Source organism: Tetrao urogallus (assembly GCF_951394365.1).
Source record: "Tetrao urogallus genome assembly, chromosome: 10".
NCBI lineage: Eukaryota > Metazoa > Chordata > Aves > Galliformes > Phasianidae > Tetrao > Tetrao urogallus.
This window is the reverse complement of record NC_136823.1, coordinates 700280-715052: the sequence shown is the minus strand read 5'-3', so window position 1 is coordinate 715052 and position 14773 is coordinate 700280. Positions and strand designations below refer to the sequence as shown.

At 42.7% G+C, this 14773-nt stretch overlaps 1 protein-coding gene across 1 annotated transcript in view; it reads left to right on the top strand.

Moving 5' to 3' along the window:
* Positions 1 to 14427, top strand: part of DOCK3 (dedicator of cytokinesis 3) — a gene marked incomplete at both ends in the record, with an annotated part of 169496 nt that extends 155069 nt beyond the window's left edge. Inside the window, 9 exons of the mRNA XM_079540482.1 lie at positions 140 to 261; positions 1661 to 1796; positions 2315 to 2396; positions 4378 to 4530; positions 8021 to 8139; positions 8979 to 9066; positions 12656 to 12778; positions 13377 to 13459; positions 13921 to 14427. Of these exons, the coding sequence (XP_079396608.1) occupies positions 140 to 261; positions 1661 to 1796; positions 2315 to 2396; positions 4378 to 4530; positions 8021 to 8139; positions 8979 to 9066; positions 12656 to 12778; positions 13377 to 13459; positions 13921 to 14427 (1413 nt within the window). The remainder of the gene's footprint in view (positions 1 to 139; positions 262 to 1660; positions 1797 to 2314; positions 2397 to 4377; positions 4531 to 8020; positions 8140 to 8978; positions 9067 to 12655; positions 12779 to 13376; positions 13460 to 13920) is intronic.
* Between the last annotated feature and the right edge of the window lie 346 nt (positions 14428 to 14773).

Genomic DNA, 14773 nt, shown 5'->3' with positions numbered 1-14773 from the left:
GGAGCACAGGATAACTGCAGATGATTACAGAGAACATGGAAAGAAATCAGAATTTTTTTCTGAGACAACTGCTGTAATTTTCTCATTACTGACTTAGCTAAAATAGTTACAGTTAAGTGACTCTGTGTCTCCTGTGCAGGAGTTGCCTGGTTTGGATAAGCTGAGCCCAGCGTGTTCTGGCAGTAGTACACCTCGCAGCAATATTCTAGTTTCCCATGGACCTATGAGCCCAGAGAGCATAAAGCTGCTTCATCGACACAGGTACCGTGTGGTCTGCTGCTGGAATATGTAGGATCTCTGCACACTGCTGCGTTAAGATTCAAGGGGTAGAAAAGCAGTGAACACTACTGGGGGAGTAGGAGGAGGGTGAATTTTGACAGCAGTGTCCTTTATCTTCATTCAGGGCTAGCTATTAAAGCTTGAATGTTGATTGGAATCAAGAAGTTGAGAAATCTAGTTTGCAGTGAATAGTAAATACCTCCAGATGTTACATTGCTTTGCTTACACATCTCCATGTCTGACTTGCGAGGTTCCAACTTCTCCTGTTATGCAGATGGCAAGTAAATAGGTCCTTACCTGCAGTAACAGGGAAACTCTGCTGTTTTGCTTTAGAAACGTGCCCATTTTTAAGACACCAAAGTTGTTTTATCAGAAAGTAGCTCAGACTTCAGAGAAACATCTCAAAATGTGAAATCCTTATTGAGACAGAATGCCCTCCTATAGAAGCTGAGGACCAATCCCAAATTGGGATTTTCAGGTCAAAGCAGAGCTGTTATACCCAGCCAGAATTGCTTACTAGAAAATGCCAGTCTGAGAAACAGTGACAAGAATGGCACCCAAATGATGCAGTGTTAGATGTTCTACCATGTTCCTCTTGATAGGTCTGCGCAGTTCAGCTGTTTTTAAAGCCTAGCAGTAAAAAATGTGGATCCTTGCTCCTGGGTACAGGATTGTGAGATTCTTTTTATAATTAAAATGGAGTGACTCTTATACCACTTCTGTGCCTTGGCACTTTGGGATCTGGGCATGAGAATTTTTTCCTCAGAATTCATCACTTTGCAAAGCATTCTTTAGCTCTTGGGGTAAGCTAGGGATTGTGTAGCGTACAAAAGATGTGTTTGTGTATGTGATTCACACACACAAAAAAAAAAAAAAAAAAAAAAGAGATCAGAATGCATCTTTGCATGCAGAATACACTTTTTGCACTGTATTAATGTATTGTCAGGTAGAAAGTTGCCTTCACCTGTAATGCAGAAGGCCAAAGATGCAGTGAGGAGGTCTGTGTTTTGAACTGTGTCCTTTGCCTGGACTCTCTCGGAAAGGTTTTTAAGTTGCTTCCCCCATCATTCTGCAGCAGTGAGAATGAGAATGATTTCAGAATGTTCAGTTACTAAAGACAGCATTGTGACTTGTTAACCTGGCTTTGGATTCTGAAATTTGATGTCCCACATACTATGTTATCTTTAGTCTTATTAGCACTTCTTTCAAATTTATGGACTTGATTGTTTGGCCTGATTTTTTCAGGAGTGTTTGACTTGTAGAGGTGACCTAAAGCAAGTGCTAAACCAGAAAAAAATCAGGCTTCACAAATTAAAATGCAAATTCAAAAACTAATTCAAAAACTAACAGCAGCCCTGTTGTGTCTCTGTTTTCATTGCAGCCCACTGAACTTACTTGGCTCAGTCCGACACTCATCATCCTCTTTGTCATCCCACACCTCCAGCGAAACAGGGAACCTGGTTATCCTAACAGACAGCTCAGTGGGGGAGGCTGCGGAGGAGATGTACCACATGCAGGTAGGCTCCAGCGTGCCACGAGATAGTGATAGAAGCAGCACTGAGCACGCTCAGAGGGCTGTGCTTCCAAGTGCAGTTTGCGTGTCTGAACTCATGGTTCTTTTCTGCTAGGTTATCTATGAAGAACTGAATAGCTAGAATTGTTCAAGAAGGATGACAGATTAATTCAGCCAGGTTTACTTTGGGAAGAAATTTTCTGAGAGCTGCTGTCCAGGATGATAACATTGCTTTCAAAACATGAGATTTCAGTCAGCATGTTGTGTATCAGACCTGTTCAACATATGCAGTTAATGTTGTTCCCAAAATGAGTCCCACACTCAAGTGCAGGTTAACAATGACCTACACTGAAGCTATTTCCTAGACTGAGGTCACCCTGGGTGATGTAAGACAGGTAAAAGTCCAATGCAGTGAACCACTTCATTCTCCTCTGATGGTTTCTCTGCTTTCTGCAGCTTGTTGACCCTCACTGCAGGTATCAAGGCTCAGTCACCAAAGTGTCTGTTTTATCCTTATGCCAGGCCAGCCCATCCACCTCCAGCCTGAGCTCCACACACTCAGCGCCATCCCAGATGATTAACTCTGCTCCTTCCAGTGCACGAGGTAAGAATGGATGGACCTAAATGGGAGTTAATGGGAACTACAGGCATCCCATAATTCTTCCAACTTTGTCAACTTATTGGGTAAAACACCTGCACTGAAATACACCACTTTTCCAGAGTGTGGGTCTTCAAAAATTATTTTTTTCAAAATGTTCTACATTTTTCAAAAATTGATTGATTTATTTTTTTTAAGCAGCATTTGGAGTGTATCTGATGTGTGCTGGTTTCAGGCAACTGGATTTTATAATAGTTTCTATTATTCTGCCACAAGTTGTGACAGGCAGTGTAGAGGAAAATAAGAATATTCTTTGGTACAGTGCTTAAAGGAGAGAGATCATGGAGACAAACACAAAGATTCCATTTTAGATATATCATGAAATCATGGCACAAAGAACTTAAGGCAGTTTAGGAGAAAGTTGTGTATGCACAAGCGTATGTACATGATGAGTGTTGAAAGATGTGAACAGAGACAAGGAAGGATTTCCCTGATAGGAAAATCTTGAAGAAGGGAAGAACACAGTGACAGACTCTAATGGTACTGTTACTGCCTTTGCTGTTACGGTAGCTAGATAAAGCTAACCATTTTCTTCCCAAGCCTCACAGCTGAAGCAAAAATACTGTATGCCATCGCCCAATTTTCGTTACTTCTGTTTGAGTTTTCTTCTCTCATTTTGGATTCTTAATTGCAGGCTCATGAATTTCTTTCTACACTTCTTTTCACAGGAATATGAAGAAAGTACGAGAGATGCAGTCAGAGACAGAGGCTGTTATTTAAATCCTATCCCTTTTTTCTGTATAGGGGAACTGTGTGTCTCCTTATGGATAGAGTACAGAGCAGGCAGGGGAAGGTTTCTGTTGCTTGTTAACAAGTAAATACTTTTCTCTCAGGCCAGCTTGGGGCTTTTTTGCTTGATCTTGCAATAAAGTCTCAATTGACTGGCTGTTGTAAGACACAGACACATCTATCAAAGTGATTTAATTGGAGGATCAGATGGAGTAGGTGGTAGGTGGAAGGTGAGAAGTGGATGTCTTCAAATAAAGGCATATAGCTCCACTGATTGCCAAGAGCTGGAAGGAAAATAATAAGAATTGAAGTAACAAATTAGCAAGATGAAACTGGCATAACAGAAAGGGGAAGATGAAACTGAGTACAGAGCCATCATGCCAGAAAGTCACCCCTGAGTGAATGTGCCTCAACTGGCATGTGAGGTCTGAATCTTCTGGGGAATCAGGACTTTGGTGATCACAGTATTTCCATGTAGCTTTCATTTTAAAAAGCCAACACTTCCAGCGATGGGCTGCACCATTCTTTTTGAGCTTGGTGACTTCTCAGCAGCACCAGCTTCCCTCTTAACTGTATTGTTCATTGTTCCTTAGAAACCAAAGGGATGAACACTGCAGAGAGCATGGTGCTGACGGTTAGTCAACAGCACCTCCCAAAGATGAGAGCTGGCCAATGTAAATGACCACTAATGAGGGAATAACCGTTTTGAAAAATACCTCAGTGTATATCTTAACATTATTCTTCACCCTTACTAAAAGGTTTTGACAGCCTTACATAATGCATTTCTTCTCTGCTTTGTTCACTTTCAAGTTAGGTGAGCGTAGCATTCAGACATTACCCACTTACTGTGAGACTGCATTTTAAAGTCCTAGATTCTGTGTTTCACAGTGTGCAGGTCACCACACTGGTTATTGCAACTCTGCTCTTTGGAATGAAGTCGTTTGTAGCCACGAAAACCCTACAGTATGCTCCACTGTGGTAATACAGCTTTGATTTTCTCGTTGGTGATTTTTCCTTTTGTTTTGTTTTTGAATTGGGTGAATTTGATGCTTATGAAAATGAAGGTCAAATGTCACTGGCCAGAGCAAGGTACTTCACAGCCATTACATGTGCAGCTCTGCCAATGCACTTCTATTCCTTTTTTTCTTTTTTTTTTTTCTTTTTTCTTCTGTATTTATTTATACTCTTTTTAATTTAGTGCTGGTGAAAGGTGGTGGATTGACAACACTGGAGGCTGAAGCCCTCTATTTACCCACAGAACAGATACAGCATGGGCGGCAGCCGTGCAAGCTTCCCCACACTGCCCCCACCAATGTGCCTCATCTCTGTCCTGGAGGGACCACCTCTAGAGGTGAGAGGATAGTTTGGTCTCCATGACCCATCCAATCCTTGACCTTTCTGCTGAGACTGCCAACAAAGCTATGTAGTCACAGTGCTGGAGTGCTAGAGCTAACCGCTGTTCAGACAGGAATTACATGAAGACCCATAATTTGTTTCATGCAGGCCACCTAAATTTACCAAGTTAGCAACTTTGCTACCCGTGACCTTTAGCAGAGCATGGCTTTTGTTAGACACGTTTTTCATTGATTGACATGTTAATGTAGAGGTTAGAAACCAAACCAAACTGCTATCCCATTATCTGGATTTTTTACCGGCTTTTATACTGCAGAGTTCTTTCTGGATCTCTGCTGCTAGCGCTGTTTTGAGGAGTTGGGTATATTTTAATACAGATTTGTTACACTAGTGACCATAAAAAGCCATGGCCATTTGCATTAACAATTTAACAGGAAATTAATTTGTATTTTGATTCTTCACTTCCAAACAAAGCCCTTTCATTGGTGTTTAAAATGACAACAAAAGCAGGTGATTTGGTTTGTCCAGTGAAAATAATAAAGCCATTAATCCAACATCTTGTTTAAAAGATTTGTAACTAATGACAATGTGGTTTTACCACTGGAGAGTAGGTTAAAGCAGCAAACCTTGTACTGAAGTTACAGCGTATACTGCTTAGAGCAGAAGTCTTAAATAAAACTGTAATCAGAAGATAGCCAGAATTCTCTAACTGTGCAGTTAGAAGAAGATTATTACTAGCTATTTTTCAGGTTAATGTACACATCTTTCAGTTTTTCCCCTGTTTCCCCCTTGTGTAACTTCTTTCCTGTCAAGAACACAGCATGTTTTTGTATGCAGCATAAGTAAGGAATTCATTTGAGGTGACTCATACAAGGCAGCTCTAACCCTACTTGAGTTAAAAGATTATGCAGAGCAACGGTTCCTAAATCGATATTGTAATGCAAAAACACTTGGGAAGGGCTGTGAGCGTGTTAGTGGCTTTTTCAGTCGTTTCATTCAAAATAAATCTGGGACTCCTGCACTCCAAGGGCATCGCCTGACTGACACTTGATGACTGACCTCCCAGGGTGCCCCTGCTTCCCCAGCATGGTTTCCAGGGGCAGGAAGTGAGTCCCAGTACCCCTTACTCAGCACTTTGCAAGAACCCAGATATTTGCATAAAAACTTTCCTCATTAATTCAAGAAGTGATAGTTTGGTGCAAGAGCCAACTGATTTCATGACAGTAAAGAAAATGATTCATCAGAACCAAAAAGATGTGTTGAGTTTGGAGCTCAACTGTGTTAATTTTCAGTTTTTTTCCTTAAAGCTAATACTTGTAACAAAGTAGATTAACATTTTCTTTTTTTTTTTTTTTTTTAAATGCTACCTCTGCCTTCAGCACAGGTTTTCCTTTCTCATTAATAGTATGCACAGTGCTGCGCACATGCAGTGTAGTGAGCTGCAGGCTGCAGAGGATAAGCCCTGGTACACGCTGCATTTCAGATGGCCACTATGGCTGTCCTGAAAGCTTCTGGATTTGATGTTGTTTTCTACAGTTTGCCAGTCCCTGAAAAGAGCCTTAGTGATTGTGTTCTCTGCCTTTTCAAAGCAGCAGGCCTGATTATTAACAAATAAATGCTTCAGTTATAGCCACTCCTCTCATGGCACTCAATTTTTGGAGGTGTCGGTGCTTAATTTGCTAGCAGGCTGGACATATGGCATAGTCTGCCACACTCTTTGTGGCCCTAGTCATTTCCAAATTTAGGGTACCAAATGCCAGGATGAAACTACCTCCATGTTTAGCACGTGGAATTTTTCAGGTCACGCATGCAAGGTCTGGTGGAAGCTAGAATCCCATATTAACCAATGGCACATTGGGGTGGTTTGCATCTTGGACAAAAAAGCACAAGATAAATAAAATGGCAAAGCTGACATTGTTGGGTTGTGCTGTGATGCAGTTCTGGGCACACCTAAGAGTTTGATACATCTACATTTGTCAGGCAGAAGTAGGACTGTCTGTGACGTGTGAGTAAAAGAGACTCAGCATAAAGCATAACACTGTGTTTTCCAAGCTGATGCTTGTACATGAGAGCAAAGAATGTTGTGTAATTATGTTTCTGTTTTATGTCTGGGGAGAAAATGAGTTCGGAACTGGAATGCAGATACTTTGTGGCTGTCCATGTCAGGGTGGGGGTGTGGATTAATCGGGGATCTGCCTCCCCTATTGTAGGAGGTTATCCTGCATTCTGCTGGACACATTGTTCCTTCCACTGTGTGCTGAATATCAGTCCCAAAAAATGCATGTTTGCTTTTGCTGGGATAAAAGCTGCATTAACCAGTACCAGTGCCTTTGCTCATATGTTGCAGTGCTGTTCAGGTAATGTGTGTGGTTGTGGAAAGTCTGCAAGAGGGGGCATGTATTCCCCAAAAGCCAGCATGGCTCTGTAATGCGCTGTGTGCTGTCATCTGTTCAGTGCGTGTCTGTGATGCAGTGAAATTAGCAGTGCAAATGAAAGCTCACTCTAGCAGCTTCTGATCATCAGTTCCTGCCTAATACCATGCATCCCAATGGATGTGTCTGTCAGCAGTATCAGACTTTAGGAAGTCACTGATAGGAATCATTCTGCTAACAAATCCCTTGTCAGCTCTTGTATATCAGAAGAATATTGTTGTGTGGCACTCACCTTGAAGGATACAAATCCCAAATAATTGCAAACTCCAGGAAGCTATCTGTGTGCATACCACTACTTCTTAAATGGGAGCTATGCAGATAGCTAAGCTAACTAATAGTTAAGTCTACCAAGTCAAGTATATTCCAGCTATAAGCACTGGTAAACATTCTGGTGTCATACAATGGCTCAGTATACCAGTACTCAATAGAAACCATAGCTTACCTAGAGGCCTTATGAGCAAAATTTAAAAAATTAAAAAATTTAAAAATTAAAAATTAAAAAAATTAAAAATTTAAAAAATTAAAAAGTTTAGCAAATTCTGTTCATTAGTGATTTTTGTGCTCTTATAAGAAAAAGCCAAACGTGGTATCACCAACTACACGGCAGCACCTCAGTCTCTCTCTACCAGAACTGAAGAATAAAGTAGCTTTCTGCTTGATCTGAATGGTGCACCTCAGGCTTTTATCCCTTTCTGCCACATTCAGTCCCGAATTACAAGGCTTTACAGCATTTTTATGACTGCAGTACTTTATTCACACAGTTGCCCTTTCTTCTGTATTTATTTATATATATTCAGCTCTTTGCACCACTCCAGGAGGGAGGAGCACATCTTACACGCCTTACATGCTGTGTCCCTAATCATACATAACGTGCCAGTTCTTCATCCTGTGCCACACACCCCACCAGCAGTGAGCTGCTTGTTGTGCAGGGCCCCGTGTTCCTTGAGTCCTGTTTGACCATTGTCTGAACGCACCACACAGGAGGACTGGCTCTGGGCATGCGGAGACGTTGCTGTTGTTTGTCACGTGTATGTGATTGCTCTCACTTGTTCACAGGCTCTCCCTCTCTACCAGATAAGTACCGCCACTCAAGGGAGCTGATGATGTTGTTGCCAACCCACCGGGACCGGCCCAGCAGTGCCATGTACCCCGCAGCTATCATGGAAAACGGACAGGTAGCAGACCTGATTTCTCTTACGTTAGCTCAACCATACTGAAAAGGACAGGCTCATCTTTACTCTTTTGTCTGCTTTAAAGCTTCTCTTAATATTTTTGGGAAGCACAAGAGCTTAGGATTTTCACTGCGGTCCAAGAAATAGCATAGACCTGCTGATACTAATCGCACACTAGACCCACCCACTTTGGTAGTTGGGTGATGTAAATTGTAACGACTGTTAAAACTGTGGTTGGTTGTCCCTTGAGCCCTGGTCCTCTGTAAGCATCACATAACTTAATTTACTCGCTCTTCCATCCTTCTGGTAAGCCTCAAAGTTGAATCTAAGTAGGTTTATGGTGATTGCCAGAGGTAACAAAATACACAGGAGGCTGAAGTAATGTATACAGGGTCTCCAAACAGTGTACTGCTTTCTCTGGGCAAACTGAGAAATTCACTGTGTGCTTACGTATGAGCATTTTAATTCAGCTCTGGCATGCACATTTGAAGAGAATCTCCTGACCATGCTCATTTCAGTTCACATCAGAGAACTGTCTCAGAGCACACAAACTCTATTATTTCAAATGAAGCCAAAGCAAAAGATGAGCTTCAGAAGAGCATGGGATGCATTCAAGCTGCTAATGGGCACAAGACCAGGCAGAGCTGCTCTGATATAACTCCTTCAGAGAGCACAGCAGGGTCCTCACTGCTGTTACCCTCCGGAGATCTTCTAGGATTGCACTGCATTACTTGCTAATGTAGACAGTCTAAGGTTCCCATGAGTTTTTTTTTTTTAAAAAAGTCTCTTTGCCTGAAAACCTGAACAGAAATCCATAGGTTCTGTGCTTTCTTCTCCCTTAGCCTCCAAATTTTCAGCGCGCCTTGATGCAGCAAATGATTGGACCGTGCAAACCTTGCAGCGATCCCAACCTCTCCGTGGCTGAGAAAGGTATTCTTTTTCCTAGTTAACATGCATGCTTTCTAAAATATTATTACTCTGATCCTGCAAGTAGTGAATGGGCTTCTACATTTCCTGGCAGAGTGCATTCTCTCATTTTTTAAATTAACAGTTTAATTAACGGGGCTTCCTGCCAAATGTATAGTCACTTCAGAAGGGTGGAGTTGCACAAAGCTCTCTGTTTCAAAAAGCCTTCTGAGTTTAGCATGTTGTTATTGAAACAAATCAGGCAGCTTTTATCAGGCAGAATTCCCAAACAAAAGGGGAAATATCTGAAAGAACACTGAAGGATTTGTACCATTTCCAAAAAAAAAAAAAAAAGAAGAGGTATACTGCTGCTTTTCTTCAGACCGTATAAATTGTGTTGGTTTTGTTTTTAATGAGCACTTACTCTTCAAAATAGTGACATTTCTTCTCTTTCTGAGCTAGTTTTATGCTTAATTAAGTTTCTCATTTGGAACTTATACTTAACTCGCTGCATTGAAGAAGTATGAGTGGAGCCCATGGAAGTAAGAGATTTCTAAGGAAGAGTCTGAAGAAAAGCAGTGAGGTGACTATAAGGTCATGGAAAAATGGGAAAGATCAGAGGCTTATGTGAGAATTTCCCAAATGAACCCATTGAACGGCGTGACAGGTCTGCACATAGGTGGGAAATGAATCTGGCAGTATCTAGCAAAGGGTGTTAAATAGCCAAGCAGAAAAAAAGACTATGAGAGAAGAAAAGGAGCTTGTTTTGTTTGATGCAGGGGAGGAGGAGGAGTTTGTCAATGGGGTGCCATGGACAAAGTGATGGGCTCACAAAATGACCTGAGGAACAGCATTCTGAAAAAAGCGGAAGAGAGCAAAATTCTTGAGTCAAAACCTGAAACAAGGGTGCTGCCATTAGAAAGCAGTGGTCTTATGTATGACTGGGAGAAACAGCATCTGAAAGTCAAACATTTTAAGGCCAGGAAAGACCACCACAGTCCTCTAGTCTGAGCTGCGCAATGCGCTTCATTACACTTCTGTCAGTGTTCTTGTTTCAGCAGCTGTGAACTAAACGGTATCTTTGAAAAACAAAAAGCCAGATGCTATTCCAGAACTTCTAATAAATCAGAATCCATTACTTTAACAGTGTGGCAGCATTACAGAGCAGTCGAGATTGAAAACAGAAGCCAACCTGCATTTCAGAACAAATTATTCTGATGACACTAATAGTGACAACAGTTGAGGCTAGGGAGTGAGGAATTAAGAGTTCTGCCTTATCCATGTTGCATTTGAATTGAACATGACAGACTTGGTATGATTTTTATACTGGACAGGAGAAAGAACTGGAAAAAGGTACGTACATGATGTGTTGCCTGTTGAGAAATAATTCTTGAATTTGTACTTGTGGGCAATATCTATGCAAGAGCATGTCTACAGCATAAAGAGAAGGGAACCCAAGACAGAATGTCCCAGAGTCCGAAGGAGCCATAAAAGGCAGGTGGTGCTCTTAGGGATAGTGTAGGAGGAACCCCAGCTCTGCTGCTAGGTCAGCGGCTGCAGGCGTTTCTGCAGCCCTAGAGCCAACATCACTCTGTAGTCAGGATGACGTCTGCCTTGTTTTTGTCAGCTGTCGTGCTCCGTGAATTTTTCCACCCCCCTCCATGCCAAGTCAGAAGTACTGCTCAGTAATTCCCATTGACAACAGGGTGACATCAGCTGCACAGAGCAGAATTAAACATGGCCACTGAGACTGCTGAGAAGGGAGAGATGGGCTAGGGCATCACTGGAGCTCCCTGGGTAGGTTTCTCCCTGAAGCATTTTAGATCCAGCTCCAGTTTTAACAGAGGCAGCAGCCATGCTCCAGAATCGTTTGACCTTAGGATGATTTCCAGCACTTAGCTCAGAAGGCAGTGAATGAGAGAACACTGAGAAAGTATAAATGGATTACACACTGGAACGCGGTACGTTCTGTTCTTACAATCTTCTGCTCATCTCAGTATTAAAAAGAAATAGACAAAAAAAAACCCGATCATTTTACAAGCCAAGAAAACCAGGTATTGTTGAGTCCTTTTCACCTGATGCTGGAATCCTGCAGGAGAGCACCGTGTGGCTGGCATCATTCTGTATTTTGTCCCTCTTCATTTTAACCTTTTAGCACCAATTGCAGTAATGCAGATTACAGCACTCTGACGTGTAGAGCATGAGCAGGGCTGCTCAGAAAGCTCATCTGAAGCCACTTACCTGTGTTGAGATGTATGCATCCCTTTGTTTGAACCTGTTCTCTGTCAAGATTCTTAGCATCTTCTTTGTACTTCATTCTTGCTTTGAGGGTCTCTCTTTAAAGCCAACATTTTTGTAGGTTTTCGGCTGTCTTTTGAGGCTGTCATTTTCTGATCCTTTTTACCCTGGGGAGTTTTAGATCTTGGGGAGTCTGTGTTCATGAGCTAAGGAAAAACAATAATAAACCTTTCAGAGTCATTTTAGAGAAGAAACACATCTGAAAAATGGTGGCAGGCATTTTAATTAGGGAAAAATTCTCTTCATATGTCAAACTCTCTGTTTATTTCTCTAGGCTTCTGTTTTACATGTTTCAAACTGTAGATGGCAAAAGCTGTCTTTAATCTCACCTTTCTGTGGTAGACCTACTGAAGTACTTTGTTCCTCTTCCCCCTTTTCTTTTCTGCCTGAGCTGATGAAACGCACCGATTGTTTATAAACACATACAGTTATTGCATTCCTATCTCCTCAGAACAAATTGAGTCTTAGAGTGCGTTTGGAAGAGGTGAAGATGCATTTTAATAATGTCTGTTGGCAAAATTCTTGAGATCCTGACACATTCTCATCGTTAGAAGCAACTGTTATGATGTAAACACAAAGTCACGTAGAATCATTCTCAATACTTGTTATATGAGGAAAGCACTCTTGCTTCTGTCTTTCCCAGTTAACAAAGGCTCAGTCTCATTGCTGACTTTGTAAATCAAGGAGCCTGGGCTGTTATCTTTAAGTACTTGGGGATCAGATTAATCAATCAGCTCTGGAGCAAATGGGATCTTTGAAGTCCTGGTTTCTTCTGTACCAGATTATGGTCATTGCCCTCACATCCTTCACTCGCTCTTTGCTTAGCCACTGTAATACAACTGCAGCCATCCTGTGTCTCACAGGAGTTCTGCCCATGTTTCTTCCTGCTCTGGAGTTGTTCCCTGCCAGGCAGAACAGCTCATAGCTGAGATCCAGCTGCTGCTTCACCATTAAAAAAGATTTCATCATAAAAAAGATTTCATTTTTAGTTACCGGCTCATGAAACAAACAAACAAACAAAAAAAACTTCACAGAATTCTACTGCTCTTCATAGTTCATAGAAGTGCGCCTGGAGGGTCAGCAGAGGGGAGATGGGCTGACTAACAAGCACTGATCACCTAACTCTCGCTTCTTTAACAAAGCACCCTATAAACTAAACATGCTGTAGACTAGATGCCTTTGTATGCCTCCAATCCTACCACACCCCAAGTTCTTCAAATCTCACCTCTCTTTACTACTACAGAGTACACTGGCAAGCCAGTCCTTCTGGCCGCATCACCCCATTACCCAAGTTAAATCTGTTTCAATCCTTCAGCTGTGCCAGCAGCGCCCAGTAGCTGGAGCCTAGACAGCGGAACCAGAGAGGCCCTGCCATTCCTGTCTGTCCACGTTGGGAGCATCTTGGCCCCACCAGTACCTCCCCGAAGCCTGCCCCATGGTAAGGAAAAGCCCAGTAGATCTGCTGCATAAGTCATGCAGTCATGCCAAATGACTAGGCCAGATGAAAACTGGCCATAGTTCTTGTTTTCCCTCATAGAAAGCATCGGAAACAAGAAGTCAAAGTCTTTCCTGGTCTGCTAGGTTAGCAGTGGACATTTTCAGTTTTGTTCAAGATCTTCAAATTTCACAGTTGTTACAAATAACACGGACTTGTGTGGGCTAGAATTGTGGGCTAGGTGTGTGTGTGTGTTGGAAGTCTGACTTGGCTTTTTGCCAGTGGCTATCTTCAGCAATAACTTACGGTTACATAGCTACTAAATAAACCTTCAGTCACTCATTGTTTATGAGCCCGTTGTCTTGCCATGAAATCCTTGATAAAGGGGGTGGGTGGAAATCTATCACTGCACTGAACTTCTTGTAAGCATTTTGTGATGTGACAGATGCACTCCACAGTACTGATCGGAAGGGAAGCCTCAGGCTGGATCAGTCTCGTCAGTGGTTGGAGCTGTTACTTGGCTTGCAGAATCTAAAACCCCAACTCTCTTACAGCGTTGAGGCTCTACAGGTCCGTATTTCTGACCCTTGTTTCATTCCAGGACACTACTCGCTGCACTTTGATGCCTTCCATCACCAGCTCAATGATGCTCCTCCAGCACTGCCTGCACGAACATTGCGCAAGGTAAAAAAGAAGTGTCAGGGAGAGAAAAACAGAAGTATAGGCTCTGGAAGGACACCCTTGTCCACTGTCACCTCCAAGTAGTTCTTGAATACAGATTCACTATTTTTAAAATGCTATTGACTTAATTGAGAGAAAATTCATTCCAAGTTTATAAACTGCTGAACTTAAATTTAGGCCCTCCCACTTCCCTTTTGCTTATGTTGTGATTTCAGGCCCCCTCAGTACAGAGGGAGAGAGGGATTTTATCACTTCAGCTGCTGTGTTAAGTGCACTGATTTGTCCACAAGAGGTGTTTCCATACAAATCAGGGGAATATATATACAAACTGCCAATGGCTGACATTTTGAACAAAACCAGAACTGCACTGTTGTTAACATCACTGTTAAAAGCTGAAATGTTAGCGAGCTGCAGTGTTGCCTCCCATGTCGATTTTAACAAGATTTCTGTTTTTCTGCAAACAGTCCCCTCTTCATCCCATCCCTGCATCACCCACCAGTCCACAGTCTGGTCTAGATGGAAGCAACTCTACTTTATCCGGCAGTGCAAGCAGTGGCGTCTCCTCCTTGAGCGAGAGTAATTTTGGACATTCCTCCGAACCACCTCCTCGCACCGACACCATGGATTCTGTCCCCAGCCAGGCCTGGAACACTGACGAAGATCTAGAGACACCCTACCTCCCTGTGAGGTACAGTCTCTCTGAGCCTGACGTCCTCGAGTCACTCAAATCCCAGCCATGCCGAAGCCACTCAGCTCCGTCAGGAGTCATTCCTCAGGACACCCTGGACCCTCCTGCTCTACCCCCCAAACCTTACCACTCCCGGCTGCCAAACACAGAGAATGAGGAAGGAATGATAATTGAAGACGACGACAAACACCGCCAGTTGCATCGTAAAGTGTCCCAGCCTGTGAGTGGTGGAAAGGAAGAGCAGGCCAGGGTAGCATGGGAGCACGGCATCAGTGAGCAGTAGGAACAACTGCTGGTAAGCAGCTTGCGTTGTCATTCCAGATGTGACCAGAGCGCAGAGCTGAGGACTCGGAGAACAACAAGCTGACTTCTACTGCCACAAGCTTGGCTGGAGCCCGCATACGCAACTGGGCCAGCAAGGGAGGTTGCTGCTTTCCTTTCAAGTTTCCTTTTACACCTTTCCGTTACATTTTTTTAACTTTCTGTGCAGTGGATGGTTATTCCTTCTGCAGTTTCTTAACTGCACCGCATGGCACACAAGCCATAGAGACTTGCAGAAGCTGAAAAATACAGTCTTAAGTGGAGGAGGAAGGAGGAAAGGTGGAAAGCTGATTTTGAAACTGGTTTCC